Here is a 19,467-nt window from a genome sequence, read left to right as displayed (position 1 = left end):
AAAGGGGACCCTGGGGTCAGGCTGATGCCACGTCTCATGGACGTTGGGACCACGGCGTGGCCGTGACCTGGGGAATGGGGACACCGGGGTCAGGATGTGGCTCCGTGTCCTGGGAAAAGGAGACAGTGGGGTCACGGTGTGGCCTCGATCCCATGGAAAAGGGGACACGGGGGTCAGGACGTGGCCGTGTCTCACGGGCACTGTGACCCTGACATGGCTGCGTCCTGGGGAAGGGGCACATGGGGGTCAGGGTGTGGCCTCTTGTCCTGGGATTTGGGGACACCAGCGTCAGGATGTCCTGGGATTTGGGGACACCAGGATTGGGATGAGGCCATGTCCCCAGAGAAAAGGGATACGAGGGCTGTGACGTGGCCGTGTCCCAGGGATGGGGGACACGGGGGTCAGGATGTGGCCTTGACCCCTGAGAATGGGGACGGGGGGGGGTCAGGATGAGGTCATGTCCTGGGATTTGGGGACACTGGAGTCAGGATGTGACCTTGACCCCTGGGAAAAGGGACACTGGCGTCAGGCTGAGGCTGTGTCCCCAGGAAAAAGGGACAGGAGGGCTGTGACAGGGCCGTGTCCCCAGGGATGGGGGACACCGGGGTCGCGGTGTGGCCCCTTGGCCTGGGATTTGGGGACACCGGGGTCAGGATGTGACCTTGGCCCCTGGGAAAGGGGACACCGGGGTCAGGCTGAGGCCCCGCCCCTGCCACCCCCGCCCCCCACCACAGCCCCCCCCCACGGGTGACACGAGTGGGGGGTTCCCCTTGATTCCGCCCCCCCCAGCCCGTGTCCCCGTCTCATGCGCGCGCCGGGGGGGGTGACGGCCACGCGTGTGCGCAGGGTCACGGGTGGGGCGCGCGCGAGTGTGTGTCCCTGGTGGGGGCGGAGCCTGCGCGGACGCAGCCAATAGTATCGGGCGGCGCGGCGCGGGGAGGCGGGGCCCGAGGCAGGTGTGCCGCGCCATTGGCGCAAGCGTGGTCAGCCCGCCCCCCCGAGCAGGCCAATCAGAGAGCAGAGCGGTAGTAGCCACGCCTCCTTGCCAGGCGACAGCCGCGCCGGCCAATCAGCGCTCGGCCTTGCGGGTCCCATTGAGCGAGGAGCCCGCCGCGCCGCGATTGACACCTGCGCTCGCCAACCGCCCCGGGGGCCGCCCTGTGGGAGGTGACGGGGGGAGGTCGGACCAATAGCGGCGGGGCGCGAGGGGGGCCGCCGGCCAATGAGAGTGGGGGAGGCGGAGCGGCGCGGCCAATGGGGCGGGGAGGCGGGGCTCGCGCGCCGCCGTTACCGTCTCGCGCAGGAGGAGGCGGCGGGCGGGCGGCGGCGCCGCCATCATGAGTTACTCAGGTGAGGGGCGGCGGCGCAAGATGGCGGCGGGGGGCGGCCCCGCGGCGGGGAGCCGGGACCCGGGACCGCCGCGGCTCCCCGGGGGCGGTCGTGAGGCGGCGGGGAAGAGGGAGAGGCCGGGGCCGCTGCGGCCGGGCGGCGGCAGCGCCTGTCTCCCCTCAGGGGCCCGCCCGGCCTCGCCCCGTCCCCCTGTCAGCGGGGCCTTAGGGCCGGGGGGGCGGCTCCGCCTCAGAACCCCGCTGTGGCCTCGGCCCCGGTGCTCCCCGGGGGGCAGGGGGAGCTTCCAGCCTCGGTACGGGTGGTGGGGGAGAAGGGAGCGAGCCAGGCTCTATTTCTGACAGAAAAAATGATTTATTCTTTCATCCAGCTTAATTAGGTGCTCTCTGATTGCTGCCTGGCGGCGGCAGCTGACAGGAATCCCTTATCCTCCCTCGGGTTATGGCTGGAACTCGCCTCCTCACCTAATTTAGTGGCGGTTTTGCCTTTATTTTCCTTTTAATCTTGACGGTTTTATTCCTTTGCTGGCTCCTGGAGTGGCATCTTGCCTCACCTGTGGAGCCGGGTGGGTGTAGGAAGCGATTTGTCACAATATTCACTGTCAGCTGTTTTGGCTGGAAGTGGCTGTCACTGGGGAGAGGAAAAAAAGAAAAAATAAAATTAATAAATTACCTTTCATCTGTGAAGAGGGGTTTCTAATTAAGGTTGAAGTCGTAACAAGTATCTGTAAGGTACCATTGCTTTCCCATAGCATGTGTATAGATAATGAAGGGGGGCTGGGTGCATACGTACCCTGGTTAATGAGGCTGTAATTGCTTTGAAAATTAACGTTGGGGTAATGGTTTTTCGACGGGATGTCAGTGTCCTGGCTGGGGCTCTTCCGGACAACGTCTTCCCATCCCCGTATCTCCATCTTCGGCTGGTTTCCTGCAAGGGCAAAGTGCAGCGATGCCGTCGAGATCCATTTTGCCCCAAAGGGCGTCTGAATGTCAGTCCCGGGAGGCTGCAGGTTGGGATTAAAACTTCCCTGATGTGTCCCGATTCCCCCTTTTTTTAGGCATTAGTCGGAGCAGGTTTTATTCCGTGTGAGATCCCTCTCGCTTCGCCTCTGCTCCCAAAATACTCAGTTGGTGAAATTGTTAGCGGGAGCTCAGCTTGAAACTAAAACCTGATTTTGTGTAAGAGCAAAGGATTTGGGTCTGGCAGGGACGTGTCACTGCTGGGGCGACGTTAAGGTCCGATTTCTTTACTATTTGGTGCAAGACTCCTGGATTATTGGGGGTGTCGCTCCGTTTTGACGCTGGGTAACGAGAATCTCTTCAGCTGCGAGTGCCACACTAACGATAAACTCATCTCTAATTGCTTTTTGCTCTTTTCTAGGTTATGGAGACTGGAACTCTGGGACGAACAGAGGCAAGTACAGTTAAAAACTGGAGTAATTTTCTGGCAGATTGGTTTATTACCTTCCACTTCAGATCCGTTTCCTGAGCCTGAGGGAGACGCTCCGAGGTCGGTGACGACCCACCGCCACAGCACAGACCCCATGCAGCCTCTTACTGACAATTTTCTTCTTTTATTTTAAAAATTCATGTTGAAGCCAACCGAAAACTTTGTTGCTGTAAACAGTTGCGCAGGAAAACTGTTTGAAACAGAATATTTGGGGTTTGGGGTTGTTTTCCCCTAAAAATCCCCTTTGTTGCTGTAAATGGTTACACAGAAAAACTTCGTGAAGCAGAATAATTGGGTCTTGGGGTTCTTTTCCCCTAAAAGAATCCTTTTGCTTCTTGGAAAAGCTGTATGAAGTCAGTGCAGGCGACGATATAAACTGAGGCTCGGGGAGACAGCGGAAATACAAATTCCCTCTCCGCTTGTGCCAGCAGCCAAATAAAAGGGCTGAGGGGAGAAAAACCTAAATTTTAAGCCTCGGCAGGCTTTTCATTGGCTTTGAGTGTTATTTCTAAGGTGGGGTTTTCTCCTGTTTATAACAGTTTTGGCTTCTTTAGCGAGAGGAGATATCACACTTCCTGGTATAAAAAGTGTGGGAAACGCTAAGCTGAAAGGGTTTTTGCTTTCAGTGCTCGGTTGTGTCTTTGAAGAGGACGGGTACGTGCTCTAGTGTCATCCCTTTGGATTTAAGGGGTTGTAAAGCAGCTTATATATGTCCCGGTGAAGGTAACTGCATTCCTCTGGCTACCGACAGCTCTGTATCAAACTAAAAACCAGCTTAAAATGGTTCTTCGATATCTCAGTGTTAACCCAAACCAGGTTTTTATGGAGGCTCTGCCTTGGCCGGGTTTATTCCTCCCCGGAGCAGGTTAGATGGAGGAAGCTGCGGGCTGTGGCTCTGTTTTATGGGACTTATATGAGCAAATTGTTCCCTTAAACCTTTGTGAGCTCAACAGTTCAAAGTTTATAGGTGGCTTAAATAGAAATTTGAGCTTGTTTTTTAATTATTATTTTAACTCCCTGTGGAGATTGCTTGGGGCATCTCAATTTGAATTAAAATATTAGCGAAGCCAGATAACTGGAAATAAACCCAGGTCTTTTTCTTTTTTTTTTTTTTTGTTATTCCAGGTTATGAGGGATACAGTTACGGCTATGGATACGGCCAGGATAATTCGGGGAATTATGGATATGGCATGGCCACATCCAACTCCTGGGAAATGGCCAATTCGGACGTTGACATGAACCCCGATGGTTCGGGCGGGGGCAACGCCGACGCTGTCATCGCGAAAATGAACCAGCGCTTAGACATGGTGTCGCACATGGACGCGGACACGATGCAAGGAGGACACTACGGGTCTGGCGGAGACAGGTGAGTGCTGGGCATGAGGTGAGGAGACGCCATAACGATCTGCTGCTCGTTGAGGGTCGTTGCTGCTCGGTTTGTCCCTCACTGGTCTCATTCTTGCCTTTTCTCGTGTCGTGACTCAAATGAACGCCCAGAGCTGGCTCAGTCGCCCTCCTCTCATCTGCTGTAACTGTAAAACAGGATTTTACACTCACTTTTCATCTGTGCCTTGCAAAAGAAATCCAAATTTGAGACTTAGAGCGCAGCATTTCCAGCTGTGGCTGAAACTTGGGGTTCTTCAGTAAAATAATAATTGCAAGGAACGTTCTCGTGAGCTTCATTCTGTACTTCTAGAGAAGTACCAAGGAAAACAACGCACTATTTCATGCTTAATCTGAATTAAAATTACTAATTTTGATTAGTAGACTGACTGCTGCTGCTGCAAGTGAGAGCTTTGTAGCCAGAGTCACAACGGATGCTCAGCTCTACGACACAGTCAGCTCCTCGCTGATCTTTATTAATGTTTTCTTTCCCCAAAGACTTCTTATTTATTACCGTGCAGCGTGAGTTTTGAGCTAGGACTTGGTATGTCTGCAGGGTGATGACTTACTCCCAGTTTTTAATGCCTTAAACAAATAAAAGTATGTTGGACAAAGCAAAATTCAGGAGGAAATACTGATAAATGTGATGTGAATGTTTTCTACTCCGCTCCTACGCTTCCAGAAGAGTAAAGCTCCTACGAAATGATGTGTCTGCTTCTCCTACGAAGTGATACATCTGTAATATTATATTAAATAGATTTGTTTTCATTGCTCGCTTGGTTTAACCGGGCTGGAAGGGGATCGCCGAATCATTCCCTGGATCCTTGTCCCTTCAAACATCGTTTTGGGCTTCTCCACTTCGATCTCATGCGCCGGTGGTCACAGACACGCTGCGGCGTGTTTCCCCTGCTTCCAGTTGGGAATGGGATAGGTTTTATTAAAAGGCAAAAAAATTCCCGCTCTGTGCAAGAAATAAGGAGAAATGTGGTAAGAGGAAGATAAATCACTTGGAGAACGTCAGCTCCGGGATATCGTGGAGCAGAAAAGGAGCTGCTCAGCCTTCAGCTGCTCCGGCTGACGCGTAACCGGACACTGGCAGCTCCTCCATCAGTGCCTGACCTGATTTTGTAGCCCCAACGTCTCTCCTTGTATGCGCCGAGTAGCTTTCTGATGACCTTGGAGCCGGGATAACATCTTTTTGCCCCTGATAATTCCTATCTCCGTGCTCTGGAGGCCTTGCTGTAAAGCACGGCAGCGAGGGGTCATGCTTTGACGAGGCTCGTTAGTTTGGCGTCACGATCTTTTCTTGAGCACTGGCTTTCCTCCTCGCCTGCCTTGTCACTGAAAGCACTGCCGGCGAGCATAGGAAACCTTAAATTCTAGTACAAAGTGTTTTAGTATTGCAAAATATAAAGTTAAAAATCCTCCATGGCCTTATTTCCAAGAGGAGAACATGGATTTAAATCAGTTGGGACACACATTGGCTTTGCAGTTGGGGAAAACAGTCTCTTCGTGGATGGATTACGTATGGGGAGCGAGGAAGGATGGGTCTGGATTAGGTCTTTGGTTGTGCCAAGGTGTTCCTTGAGTAGCTGAGGAGTGAGTCACGCTGTTTCTGGAAGTATTTCTGGATAAGGTGGAGCTTGTCGTGAGGACGAGCAGCTCTCGGTTTGCTTTGGCTGCTCCTAAAGCTCATTTGGAAGCAGGGGCAAAGTGATGACCCCCAGCCTCAACTGCTGAAGGAACTTTTTGCTCAACTTCTTTATTCTTTTAAAATATTTTGGTAATTCTGGGAGATGTGGATGGTTTGAGGGACTCCCTGTCATCAGGGTTTTCCTGTGTCTAAAGGGTTCCTCCCGCCCTGGAACTGAAACCTTGATGCTCTGTCACCAGCTTTTGCTGTCCCTGTCCTACCACGCAGTGAACTATGTCCCGTGTTGCATGACCCATCTGTCGATTGAAAAATAAGCCCAAAAATAAGCCTGAAAACTTGTTTTGAAGGGTTTTGCTTAACCTCTGCTGCCGTTTCTCAGTGGTGTCTCTTGCTGCCGTGTCTCTTTGCAGGTACGACTCGTATGAATCCTACGACTCGAGGTCTTCGATGAACGACCGCGACATGTATCGATCCGGCTACGATTACAACGAGTCCGAACACGACAACGATAACGCCTACGAAGGTCACTACGACAACTTTTACGGGAACCGCCGGGATCAATACCAGAACAGAGCACGGGATAACTTCGGTCAACGGGGTCAAAATTGGGGTAGAGACGGACGCAATAACAGACCCATGGCGTCTTCCTATCCCGGGCGCATGGGTGGACAGTGGAACGAGCCTCCGCAATCGATGGGATCTCGAGGTCTCGGTCCCCATGGCTCCTCCAGGCTCCCTTCCCTCTTCTCCCACAACATTATCCCAGAACTCAGCATGTTCCAGGGAATGCGAGGCTTTTCGGGAAATATGCGGTACGGAGGAGGAATGATGAAACAACGAATGAGGAGAAACTGGAAAATGTGGGACTCGGATTTTAAAGTAAGTACTTGCATGATACCCTGCTCAGCTGGGGTAGAGACTTATGTCCCAACAGACCCTCGTGTTCTGCTGCAAAGGGCTCCAAAACACACTCTGGGAAGCAAAAATACATAATTCTGGCTGTTATTGGCTTCGTAGCATCTTTTCTCCTCAGCAGACAGAAGAGGCTGCGCTCAGTTGTGCAGCAGTGTTGATATATGGGATGTTTTAATCCTAAAAACTTTGGGTTTTGAAGGTAGGAGGGTATCGTGATCCTTCACGGCTTAATTCCGTACATTACAGGATAGAGGTGTGGTGGATTATGTCCTTCCCGTCAACTCTGCCTGTCAGAAACTGAATGCAGGAAGCTTAACTGGCTAAAAATGAGTACAATAAGACATTGCTGGCTGCAGAGGGCAGCTGCTCATATTGCCGGGATTAACCTTTCTCTTCTCTCGCAGCCCCAGAAAAAGAAAATCAAAAAAGATCCCACTGCGAAGAAGCGGAAGCAAACGAACAGCTCGGATGAACCGGACAGCAAGGCGGCCAAGACGGATGGCTCCGATAACTCTGACTCTGACAACGGTAAGAGCAGAGTGGCTTTGCGGCGCGTTCGGTCGCGGTATAAAGCCGCTGTTCTCTTTATTTCCATCGGTCATTGTGCTTTGCCGCGTGTTTAACGTGGTGGCAAATCTGTCGGTGTCGATCCGGGTTACTTGTCTTGATACTGACTGTGTTGTTTGTTTCAGAGGAGGGAACGGAAGGAGAATCGGGAGAAAAAGAGGAGAAAGAGGGCTCCAGAGGCGTAAGTAACTCCTGAAAACTACTTTATCGTGATAAAAAGCTGTAGCTCTGCTTAGAGGTGCTGGAGCTGGTGAGGGTAGATCCCCGATTCCCACATTATTCCCAAACTGAGTCAGGCGCAGAGACTCGGATGAGTAGAGGGGAGAGGATGGCAGTAAAATGCTCTGTGGAGGGAAACGTGGATGCTACCGGGGCTTGCCCCCTACACCCACCGGCTGCGGTGTCGCTGCGAGATGCTTTATGGTGTCGAAACGCAGTAAAAATACCCATGTGCAACGAGCTTCAAGTGGGGGGGGAGGGGAACAAAAAAGTCAATTTCCTGCAATGTGGGGAATCCCAGAACGTGGGATTACATTGTCTCGCTCTAGTCGGGGACTGAAGGGACCCCTCTACTGCCACCTCTCAACGTGGTGGAGGGAGATCTCTCTCGGAAATAGGACCTGCGGGTGTTGAGAAGCATCTCCTGCCTAGTGAGCACCACGCTGGAATTCTCCAAGCGTGCAGTGGCCGGATCCAGTGGAGACGTCGCTCCTCCGCGCAGTGCTTTGAGTGCCTGGGGAGGGTTTGAGAGGCTGGGGAAGATGCTGAACCAGTCTCCAGACGTTCACTCTCTCTAGGGGGTTATAACTTCCCGATGTTGCATTTTTTTTTTTAGGAGGGGGAAGACGAAGAAGGAAAAGATTCAGAGAAAGGTGAGTTGGGCTGTGCAATGATTCGTTTGCGCTGCGAAGCTCTGCGTGGAGCGTAACCCCCTTCCAGTCAAGGGCTCCGATGTGGCCAGAAAAGAGGTTTTCAATTAAATCCGATGGGTTTTCAGGCTCCTCCGGTTCTTAGAATCCGTTTGTCTTGTGGCTTCGCTGTCCCTTCTGGTTCGTTGCGTCTTGGTGACCTGAGCTAAACCTCTGCACCTTCTCCATGGAGGGTGATTTGGCCTCTGCGCGTGTCCCCGAGTCCCCTGGGGACGCCGGGCTGGTGCTGTGGTAGATATCAGAGGTGGGGTCCTACAAGCGAGAGCAGTCGAGGCTCTGGCGTTGCGAGGCTCCGGTGGGATTTTATTGCTGAGAGAAACTGGGGGGGGGCCCTTCCCAGGGCATGGATTCACTTGTTCCTTAGGATGAGACCTGTCAGATCTCCGCTGCTGGGGGGACAGGGGACTAGCTCAGCTGTAATGTCTGCATTTAGTCAGACGAATCCCATCCTTTGTGTCTGCTCAGGGATAAGGAAATGCTGTAAAAGCCCTGCTAGGGAGGAGCTGGATCCCTTGGTCAAGGTAGGTTGGTGAAGCTGCTAACCTGGGGCTTAGGGAACCAGATTTAATTTCCCCGCTCTGCCGTAGATTTGACTTTGGGTAAGTTGTTTGGGCTGGAGCTTCCCGCATTGGAGAGATTGGGACCAGTCAGAGAAGCACCGCGATACCCGAAGGGAGCGTAGAGAAGCAGGAGGGCTGGAAAGAAACCTCATCGCACCCGTGGGCAGCGTAAACTCGATCCCGGGATGCGCCCGCACAGAGAAGGAGCTTTTCTGTCCCCAAAAGAAGTGCTGTAAATTCATCCCCCTTACCCAAACCTTATTGCGGTGCCAGTGTTCGCTTTGAGGCTGAACAAATCAGAGCGGGCGGTACTTAAAAAAAAAAAATATCAAACCCATAACTAATTAATACTTAAAACCTCACAAAACCAGTAGTAGCAAACAGTAATTAAAATAAAGAGCTGTGAAACCGCGTTAGCCTTTTTGCCATGGTTCTCCCCTCTGTCCCCCGCCCCCAAGCCTGTCCCAGCGCAGTTTTTCTCGGAAAAAGGTTATTTGGGGTGGACGGCACTATTGCGTAAACCGGAGGTTTATCCGTAGTTGGCCGGTGGGAGCAGCTTCTTGACTCAACGTCGTCTGTAGGTCGTGCGGGTTGGTCGGGCTGACGACTAAACTTGTCTAGGGAAATTCTCTTTAATCAGGTGGTGTCCTCAAGTAGTGCCCTGAAATCCAACCTGCTTTAAACACTTAGGTGCTTTAACAATTCAAGAAGAGATCAGTCAAATCAAACGCAAATTGCAGGCGGGCAAGAAAACCCAAGAGAGGCAAAAGAAGAGGCATCGGGATCGCATGGTAGAAAGGTAATGTCTCCTATTTTATTTTATTTTATTTCTTTAGTGTTGTTGTACTGTAGTACTCGCAGTTGGGGTCTGGCGTTCTGTGCCGTTGTCCCAGTGCTTTGTCTGTTCCTTGTAGAAGCTGCTTTGCTCTCCTGCCGGTCTCCTTGCTGTCCGTGCTTAAAAGAGAAATAGAAATGGGGAAAAAAAACCTCTAGAAAATGTCCCATAAACGCTGAATTCCATGAGTTTATCAACCCCTTAAGCGGAGTGAGGGAGTAGATCCATTGAGAAAGCGCTGCCGTGTAGAGCTGGAACAGATCAGTTTGAATATCACTTCCCTTTGTCTCCGACTCTCTCAACAGGATCCAGTTTGTTTGTTCGTTGTGCAAATATCGGACCTTTTACGATGACGAGATGAACAGTCACCTCGAGAGTAAATTCCATAAGGAACACTTCAAATTTGTCGGAACCAAGTTGCCTCAACAAACAGCTGATTTCCTCCAGGTGAGCCGCTGGTGACCTTTCTGTCCCCTAGGTTTAAGAGAGTTGCATTATTAGTAGTACTAATTATTATTATTTTGGAGATGCTGTAAAGCTCCTAAACTGCCCCTCTAAGTAACTGTTGGAAACTGCTAGAGAAGGTGGAGTAAAGTTGGGCTGAAGCATCAGAGGTGCTACTCCAGCTCTGCTTCAGCTGCCCTCTTCTTTTGAGCGGGTCGCTTAACCTCTGGTCTTACTGGTTGCGCTGGTAGAAAATAAAATACTTGCCCACCACGGATTTTGGTGGCCGGAGCGGGTGATTTAAGTGCTGAACCCACAGGACTCGTAGGACTGGAATTTGTACGACTTTTAGGATGAGCAGGCTGGAAATGCACCTAAAAGCGTTGGGGGGAAAAAAGTTAAATTACGAATATTTTGCCGCACAGGAATACGTTGCTAATAAAACTAGGAAAACCGAAGAGCGTCGTAAAGCAATTGAAGACATTAATGCGGTGATTCAGCAGATTTATAGGGACCAAGATCTTACGCAAGGTAAGGTTTACTACACACCTGTGTGCACAAGGTCCTCTGCTGCGTGTAGCTGCTGCCGGGTCAACTCCAGAAATAGTAAAATAGTAAAAATAAGAGCTGGTGGTGGAGGACGGGTTGAGGAGGAGCTGGTGGTGGAGGAAGGCTTGAGGAGGAGGAGCTGGTGGTGGTGGTAGACCTCGAGGGAGTAAAATCCATAACACAGTACAGATCCCCCGGATTATTTTCCGGTTCATACACTTCTCTTCCTTTCCAGATGTTGGCATGGAGCATTTCATTAAGAAGGTGGAGGCGGCTCACTGCGCTGCCTGCGACCTCTTCATCCCCATGCAGTATGGCATCATCCAGAAACACCTGAAGTCGCTCGACCACAACCACAACCGCCGGGTGAGTGGGCGGCCGGGCACCTCGGGACTCTTGCAGGCTTCAGCCGCCATAACAGGAGCAGGAATTTGGCTGGGTTTAGTTCACGTGGCTCCTGAAACCAGGGGAGAACTTTTGTTCATCCTCTTCAGTGCTTCTCTCCACGGTCTGCAGTTCATTTTGACATTTGCTGCATCCCCGGAAACTTCCCTTTGGAAAAGCTGGCGAGCGAGGTCTTAAAGCACGTTCAGCACAGCCTCGGGCCACGCTGAAAATGAGATCTTGTGTCTCTTGCCCCGTTTCTCGCAAAATAAACAGTTTTGTGACTTCCCCGCCTCCACGTACGCGTAGGATGATGTTGTTACAAGCTTTACTATACCCGCAAGCGGTGATCCGAGGTGACGGCTGTCAGACGACAGCTCTTTCTGGGTATAAAATAGCTCTGTCGGCATGCGACTGTAAATCTTGATGCGTTCCCATCTGCGGCGCTCGGCTGCTCAGCCGTCCGTCGCTCCCCGTGCCTCAGCAGAATCGAAACGCATCGAATTTCAACTTCAATCCTCCAAAATTCAAAGCTGAAACAATCCCGCTGGTGGAAATGGGTGAAACAACCCACGCAGCTTTTCCTTGGATGCCTGATACTCACCTTTCCCAAGCACAGAATTTGGGCAATATACAGAAAATCTGCAATTTCTTAAATATCGCTGTGTTGTCACCTACTCAAATACCTAAATGTGCTCTGTGCCGCTGCAGCCTGTCTTCTGATGATGAGATGTGACTAATTACTGGCCTCGTAAGTTAATTCAGAACAAAATCTAAGTGCAAATTTTTTATTTATTTATTTTTTGTCCTCTCATACAGGCCATGATGGAGCAGTCCAAGAAATCCTCGCTAGTAGTTGCGAGGAGTATTCTCAACAACAAACTAATCAGTAAGAAACTGGAGCGGTACCTGAAGGTAGGTATTTACGGAGCGGGTTGGTGCGGGGTCAAGCCGGTAGCAACCCTTCCGTGCTGTAGGAATCCTGCGGTAGCTGCCGTTGACTACGGAGGGTGTTTATTAGCTGAAATTTGTGGTGATTTGGGGATGTTTTGAGAATATATTGGATTCCTGGTTGCTGATTATCATAGAATGGTTTACGTTGGAAGGGACCGTAAAGACCCCCCCCAGTGCCACCCCCTGCCCTGGGCAGGGACACCTCCCACCAGCCCAGGTTGCTCCAAGCCCCGGCCAACCTGGCCTTGAACCCCTCCAGGGATGGGGCAGCCACAGCTTCTCTGGGCAACCTGGGCCAGGGGCTCACCCCCCTCACAGCCAAGAATTTCTTCCCCAGATCTCATCTCAGTCTCCCCTCTTGCAGTTTCAAACCTTTCCGCCTTGTCCCGTGGCTCCTGTTGACTGCTCCTGTTGAGGTTCTCCCCCCCCCAACACCCCCAAGCCCTTCTCCTCAGGGCTGCTCTCCAACCGTTCTCCGCCCAGCCTGGATTTGGGCTGGGATTGCCCCAACCCACGTGCAGGACCTTGCACTTGGCCTGGTTGGACCTCATGGGGTTGGCACGGGCCCACCTCCAGCCTGTCCAGGTCCCTCTGGATGGCGTCCCTTCCCTCCAGTGTGTCGCCACGCCACGCAGCTTGGTCACCAGCAAACTTGCAATGATTACTTCACCTGTCGTCTGCCCCCTGTGTTACACCAAACCCTGAGTGAACGGCATGAGTGAGGCCTCCAGCTTAAATTTTGGCCGGCGACCTGACCGTTGGCACTGTCGCTGCTAATATTAGCGTGGATTTGAGTTCTTGAGGTGGCATCTGCTTTCAGGAGCTGCTTTCGGTGCAACAGTTACGCTCAACTTCTTGGGAGGGTTCGCTGGCACGTAGCCGGCATGAATTCCTCGAAGTCGTTAGAGAGAAACTCACAGCAGACAAATGTTTGCTTTTCTCTTTTCAGGGTGAGAATCCTTTCACGGATGACCCAGAAGAAAAAGAGGAGCATGAGGAAGGAGAAGGCGGAGCCAGTGGAAACGTAGAGGAAGGAACAGCAGAAGGAGCTGATGAAAATAAGGATGAAGAGGAAAATGCGGAAGAAGAGAACCCAGAGGAAGAAAATCCAGAAGAGGAGAATCCAGAGGAGGAAAACTTGGAAGAAGAGAATCCAGAGGAGGAAAATCTAGATGAGGAAAACAAGGATGCCGAGGAGAACCCTGAAGGAGCTGAAAATGAGGGAGAGCGAGAAGAAACAGGGACAGAAATGGAGGCCCAGCCACAAGCACAACCAGAGGTGGAGCCGGCTGCGGGAAACACGGAGGAGCAGAATTCCCTGCCCACAGAGGAGTCTCTCCCCGAGGAAGAAGAGCAACAGCCTGTAGGAGGCGTGGAGGTGGAAGATGAGGAGGAAGAGAGCGAGGAAACTGCTGCAGCACAAGAGGACGAGGATGCGGAGTAAACTCTGGATGGGGAAACGGATGTGTAAAAGACCTGACGTATTCTGGTTTTTGGTTTTTGTTTTTTTTTAAAAAAACATAACTGTATCTGTGAATTTCATAGCACATATTTTGAGTTCTCATTCTACTAAACTCACTTAGGCAGTGGAAGCCTTGACCTGTAAAGTGATTACTTTTTTTTTTTGAAAAATATAGGGTGGTTGGTTGTTTGTTTGGTTGTTTTTTTTACCAAATCTTCATTTTAGTAGCTAGGTTTTGTGCGGTCTCTGTTTTTTAGATGGCTTTGTACTAGGAGAATTTCCTTTGAGCATGTGTGCAAACCAGTGCTACTTCACAATCGGGCAAACGAAACTTCTTTTCTTCCCCTCGAATTGAAACTTTTCTATATTTAACAAAAATGTGGTTTGTCCCCTTAGCCTGTCTGTCTGGAAACATCAGAAATTCGGTTCCGGGCTTTTTAATTTCTGCCGTTAAGGTTCTGCATAACTTCCATGTGACTGTAATATCCTCCCTGATGTTTTATTCTTCCCTTTAACGCGGAGCGAAACTTAAGTGGTGTCAACGTTTGTCTTGTTTGTAAAAATGCTTTCATTTTAAAGGTGAATGTTTTGGTGGGTGGAGATAAAAAGGACGATCCTGAGATTACCCTGTGACTCTGCCTGAATTTCTGGTGCCCTGGTAAGGCTTGGGAGAGGTTGGAGGCTTAAAACCTGTCTAAAACCCCTCCGTCTCTGTGCTCTGGTTCGGTATTTAGGGTTCGGTTCCGCGTTCCTCTCTCCAGCGCTGCAGATGGAGCCGACTTCCTCGCCTGCATTAGCAATAAACACTTAGTTGAAGCCGTCAGCGGTTAATCATCGCCTGGAGTATGGATTCTTCTTCCTGAAACGAGGGAGAAATAAGGAAATTAGTTTCCAGAGGTTATTCCTGCTACAGCTGTGAGCTTTCTTGCCGGATGGGTTGATGGATAAAGATGTGTGTAGGCTTGAATCACCGGCGTGAGGGCAAACCCAGTCTTACAAACCTCCAACTCGGTGGAAATTCTTTGTACGAGAGAAGTTTCCCCCAGCGATGCGGGGGCAGAAAGGGAGATTTAAGGATCAACGCGAAGACAAAGCGCTGAGTCTCCTCCCCATCTCAAACCCTCCAGCGCGGCTCCCTGATGGCAGCGACCGCTGGATGCTTCTGCTGTGTCTGGGAAGTCTGCAAGCTAATGGGATCGCGGGATGGACGAGAGGAGCTCCGTGAGGGGGAAGATTTCGCCTCTTCCATGCCGGGGACATTTATTATCCATGAAAACACCGAGTTCGGGCCCTGAAGCGTTTATCCTCACCTTTCCCAGCCATGACTCCTCTCTCCTGCCGAAGGACTCAGGTCCTGAAATGTTTACCCTCGCCTTCCTGAGCGGTGAACCCCCTCCCTTCTCCTGCAGACGGACATCTCAAACTCGTCCTGGAAAATTCTTTTCCAAATGGAATTAACACCCTGAGTCGCTAAATAGCTTGTGGGTGCTGTAACGAATGTGGCTCGTTCCCTCTCGTGTGGCTTCAGCCTGAGGTTGACCCTGTGAGCTGTTGGGTGTCGGGGACTTCGGCTGCCACTTCCTTCCGCCTTTTTGCATGGATTTAATCCGACGTCTGCCAGTTCTGGGGCGTTTTAGCGTATTAAGTCTGATCCTTGATGTGAGTTTGAGCTCAGAGCAGCGTAATTACCTCTGAGTGCCATTAGCGGAACGAACTGGGTGCTTCGGAGGATGGTGGTGGCGCTTGAGGGTGACACGGGGGATGATTTTTGAAGGCTGTAAAAGACGAGAGGGTGCGGGGTTAGAAATGCGCCTCGGCAGCGTAATCTTCACACGTTTTTGCTTTGAAGGCAGGCGGGCATTCAGCTAGCCACCATCATCTGTTCAATTTAGCCCGTGCCAAGAAGAGAGTCTTAATTCTGTTGCCTTTTACAGCTGCTGATTTTTTTTCCTCCTTGCTCGGCAGAGCTTTGTGGTGATTTCCAGGTTTCCTCCTGTTTTTCCTCTCTGTAGAAACTCTCAGATGTAGATTTAAGAAGTCTAGATTTAATTAGCTGATCCCATCCTGAGGAAAACAACCGGGCTTGGCTTTGTTGAAGTGTTCAGACCCGCGCTTTGCTTGCATTTTACCGCATTAAGGATCGATGTTTTAATCAGGGTGGACTTTCAGAAAGGAATACGGGGAAATACCTTTGATTTAAGGTTTACTTAAGAAAACTGAGCTGCTTTCATCGGGGTAGGCTCTCTGTAACCTTAAATATTGGGTCACGGAGGTGGTGAGATCTCAGTCAGCCAGCCATTCTTTTTAAAAACAAACAAAATCCGCCTTTATTTGTAATAGAGTTACACCTGCCTCAGACCCTCCCCTTTCTGCTGTATTTCCTTATTTTCCCCTTCTGTTGTCCATATTTCTCTAACACACCATTACGCTGGCTTAGAAAATGAATTTGAAGAAAAGGAACCAGGTTGTGTGTTAAATACGCTGCTTCCCAGCTGGTTTTTTGGGGGAGAAAACTCTTCACCTCCTGGTCAGCAGCAACAGCGGCTTCTCCCGTGCCCTTTCTCTTGCTCCAGAAGCGTTGGCATCGATCGGAACATCCGCAGAACTTCCAAGGGAGTGGAGTTTGGGCTGCTTTGCTGCGCCGGTTATCTTTTACCTGTTGGTTTTTTCCACCCACGAGGAGAGAGGAAAAAAATCAGGTGTCAGCACGAAAGATCAATTTTGTAATTAATTTCCTTCTTGTGTAATCGGGGCACAGCCCAAGTGAGGTTACCTCGGTGTTCCTGAAGTTGGGGATGGAAGGAACAACTCGCCTCCTCGTAGCAGAATCCAGAAAGTGACATTTTTATCCCTTCAACAGCTGCTGTTCAGGTTGATTAATGGGAAAATTATGCATTTTGGACACTCCCTGGTGCCATTCTGCTGAGCCTTCTACCTTCTGGTGAGGGATTAATCGTAAAGCAGCCCTTCCCTCGGACTCTGAGCTTTGTGTTCCCTTCAGCTGGGGCGAGGTCTGGCCAAGGAGCGCGTCCTTCTTGAGAGGCAGCTGGTGCTGAGCCTGGATCGCCATCCCTGATGCCATAGCGATGAGGTCAGGGCTCATCCAGCTTCTCGGGAGTGTTTGGGGCTTCACGGTTGCGATGTAAACAGGTCCCGATACACGAAATATCGCTGTGGGTGTGTGTTCTGGGTCAAAATCCTTAAACTGTGAGCACTAAGCATTTCCATATCCACACTTACATGTAGCGTAAAGGTTTTCATGGCTCCTCTAGGATGCAGGCAGTAAACTCCAGACATCTGACGAGAATTAATTAGTCGTGCTAAGTAAAAGCCCTGCTCGAAGCTGAGCAGGATGGACCTCGGTCTGCTGATGATCTGCAGGAGCAATCCGAGCACTTCGTCCTCAGGGATGCTGTGGATTCGGAGCACGTGAACGGAGGAGAGGAAATCAGCCGGGAAGGACTCGAAGTCAGCAGGTGCTAAAATCCTTTGGCACCAGCCTCCCTGTAAATGCTTTCCTTGAACAAACTATTTCTTAAGGAAATTGCTGATGAGTAATTGATTGTGTGGAGCTCACCACGGCTCCTCCAAGGGACAGCCTTTAGGATATAGCTGCTAGACGTCCACCCGCCGCTCCATTTACGCCCGTCACGATGTTTTTTCGGATGCTGCCGCTTTTCCCTAAGGAAAGGTGAGCTCAGTTATTGCTTGGGCTCGCTTCCCTCCACGCTCCATACATCTAGCCCCGTCCTGCGTTGATGTGTTGAAGAACACGCAAGTAAGTGCCACAATTCAAATTTATGCAGCTCAGCATAAATAAGGGTGTTTCATTTATCCCCAGAACACCCTTATGTCGGCGACGGCTACTGCGCTACCCTTGGCAGTGGCCCTGGCTCAGGGGTGGCAGCAGATTTAACTTATATTTTCTGATTGTTCAGCCCAGATCTCAGTTTCTGCTAATGCTCTTGGGTATTTTATTGTATTAGTTAATAACTATAATAATTATCACGTGCAGCACTCTATAAATCCTGCCTGATCACGCCTGTGCCCAGGTCAGCCTGCTTTTTTCCTCCTGTGGAGGAGTATTTTTTTGTAGCACCTCAACAAGAAGGATCCAGGGAGGAGATTGCCGGAAAGATCCGGGGAAAAGAAACTGCAGGAGGTTCTGAGATGAGTTTTGGGGTGTTTGGGAGCAGACAGCCCCGTCTCCTGGCAGGATTTCCAGCAGATGTGGCCAGTCTCATAGCTCTGCATCCTGAGGCCGTGGGGAAGATTTCACAGCGAGGAGTTTTGAGGCGCTCGAGCTCACTGGGGTATCAATCAGCCATCGGTAATTAACAACGGCTCGTAGAACTTGTTTCTGTGGTGTTCCATGTAGAAACGTACTGATAACGCAGCACGGCAGCACACGTTTAACTCCTTACTCTGATGATGTAGTTCCCAAAAGTTCCTTTCTTTTATTTTTTTTTTTTAGATGAGAAACAGATAAGCAAGACTTTAAACTTTATTACATTAAGGGCTTCTTTCAAGTATAGGTCACGCACAGCATGGTTTCATAGTCTGAATGTTTCCAGGCCAGAAATCTATATGCAATCCGTAATCTAAGGTATGGAAATAAGTGTAGGATTCCAAGAGTCTCCCATCAACGTGCTGAAATGGCCACTTGTTATTAACACAGACCTTAAATCTTCCTTGTTTCCTTCTAGAATCAGGAAATCAATTTATCTCAGCTCTGTTGTGATAATTTCCAGATTTAGTGGGTGAAGATATCCTTGAGGTGCCACCAATCCATCTTCCACGTCCTACAGATGATCCCACAGAAGCAACTCGGGCATTTGTCCAGCCCTTCTGTCTAAAGGCACTGGGATTCTCTTCATCGGGGCTCTGTATTCCCCAGGATTTTTCCTAATTTTGTTAAAAAAAAAAAACCAACCAAACAAAACCAAAACAACAGAATTTGGAAAAAATCTGTGCTATTCTGGCATCTGAGAGGGCTGGAATAACCCCTCTCTGCTCTTGGAGCTTTGATCGTCTCCGTCAAACTGCCTCCCGACGCTTCCACTCCTGCTCCGTCTCCTCCGTCGCGTCTTCTAGGCATTGCGGCTGCAAACGGGGAACGTCAAATGAAATCACACGTCGACAGTGGAAAAAAAAAAAAAAAAGGGGGAGGTTGTTCCTCTCACAAATCAAAACTGCAGCCTTTCTTGGGTTCAAAGGGACCAAAGTTTAAAAAGAAGCAGGAAAAAAAAAAATCCCTTGAGGAGCAACGTGCGTGGCTGAGCCAAACAATGGGGATATTTTGGGGTAGTTTTTGCCCTCCAAAGGGTTGACGTGATGGTTTTATTGTACGAACTTTCCCCTCTTCCACGACGAGCCGCTGCTGTTCCAACAGTTTTCCTAGTTCTCCCACTGGAATATAAAATTTTTCACCTTTTTCCACATCTTTTCTTTCAACCTTCCTGGAGTTCAAATATCACTCTTTTCCTTGCAATAAATAGGTTCAATTGACACCAGGCAGAGCCCAGGTGCCGCAGTCCTTCATCCATTCCATAATTTTATAGCAATTTCTTTCAGAAATTTAAATAGAAGTGTGTCCCTCAGCCGTCTGTGCTTCGCTTCAGGTAATAAAGGAATGAAACGGGTCTGGAAAAGGGAGGGGAGCTTGAGGAAGCCCACGGTGGGGTTATGGCCACTTTTGGGGTACAAAAACCCCTTTCCTCACCCATTTCCCGCTGCCGCCTGTCGCTTTTAAGCTGCTTTAATTCGGTTTTGGGGGCAAAACCTGAGGAAAAAGCCACCGTTCTCCTCGAGTGAAGGTTTTGTTGCTGCTGCCCCGGGGGCCGGGCTCTGAGGGGGGCGAGGATCCACCCTGAGGGACCCTTCGGCTGCGTGAGGTGAAGGGTTTTGGGGGGGGGGGGGGGGGGGGGGGGCGACGGCCCTTGGAGGGCGGACGCCATTGCTGTGAGGGGCCAGGGCCTCAGGGGAGGTCAAAGGTCAGTTTAGGAGCCGAGGGGGCAAAGGTCAAGGGCCAGGTG

At 50.5% G+C, this 19,467-nt stretch overlaps 1 protein-coding gene across 2 annotated transcripts; it reads left to right on the top strand.

Annotated features, from left to right (window-relative positions):
• The first annotated feature begins 1,238 nt into the window (after positions 1-1,238).
• AKAP8L (A-kinase anchoring protein 8 like) lies at positions 1,239-14,057 on the top strand. Of its 2 annotated transcripts, XM_054183498.1 has the most exons (14): positions 1,239-1,350; positions 2,209-2,356; positions 2,728-2,760; positions 3,922-4,162; positions 6,244-6,712; positions 7,153-7,276; positions 7,441-7,496; positions 8,151-8,187; positions 9,495-9,603; positions 9,945-10,086; positions 10,509-10,614; positions 10,868-10,998; positions 11,836-11,931; positions 12,920-14,057. In XM_054183498.1, the coding sequence occupies exons 2-14, from the start codon at positions 2,296-2,298 to the stop codon at positions 13,412-13,414; spliced, it is 2,100 nt and encodes a 699-aa protein (XP_054039473.1). In that variant the 5' UTR covers positions 1,239-1,350; positions 2,209-2,295; the 3' UTR covers positions 13,415-14,057. The 2 variants fall into 2 exon arrangements, with proteins under 2 accessions (XP_054039473.1, XP_054039474.1); XM_054183499.1 differs by lacking the exon at positions 2,209-2,356 and having other exon boundaries at positions 1,268-1,350.
• Positions 14,058-19,467: the final 5,410 nt, after the last annotated feature.

The sequence above is a fragment of the Rissa tridactyla genome, chromosome 25 (genome assembly GCF_028500815.1).
Source record: "Rissa tridactyla isolate bRisTri1 chromosome 25, bRisTri1.patW.cur.20221130, whole genome shotgun sequence".
NCBI lineage: Eukaryota > Metazoa > Chordata > Aves > Charadriiformes > Laridae > Rissa > Rissa tridactyla.
Note: the sequence above shows the minus strand (reverse complement) of the source record. Positions and strands in the feature narration are given on the sequence as shown.

Coding starts and splice junctions, on each gene's coding strand:
- AKAP8L (XM_054183498.1), top strand. CDS start 2,296: ATGCCGTCGAGATCCATTTTGCCCCAAAGGGCGTCTGAATGTCAGTCC. Junction 2,357..2,727: donor TCAGTCCCGGGAGGCTGCAG/GTTGGGATTAAA, acceptor GCTCTTTTCTAG/GTTATGGAGACTGGAACTCT. Junction 11,932..12,919: donor AACTGGAGCGGTACCTGAAG/GTAGGTATTTAC, acceptor TTCTCTTTTCAG/GGTGAGAATCCTTTCACGGA.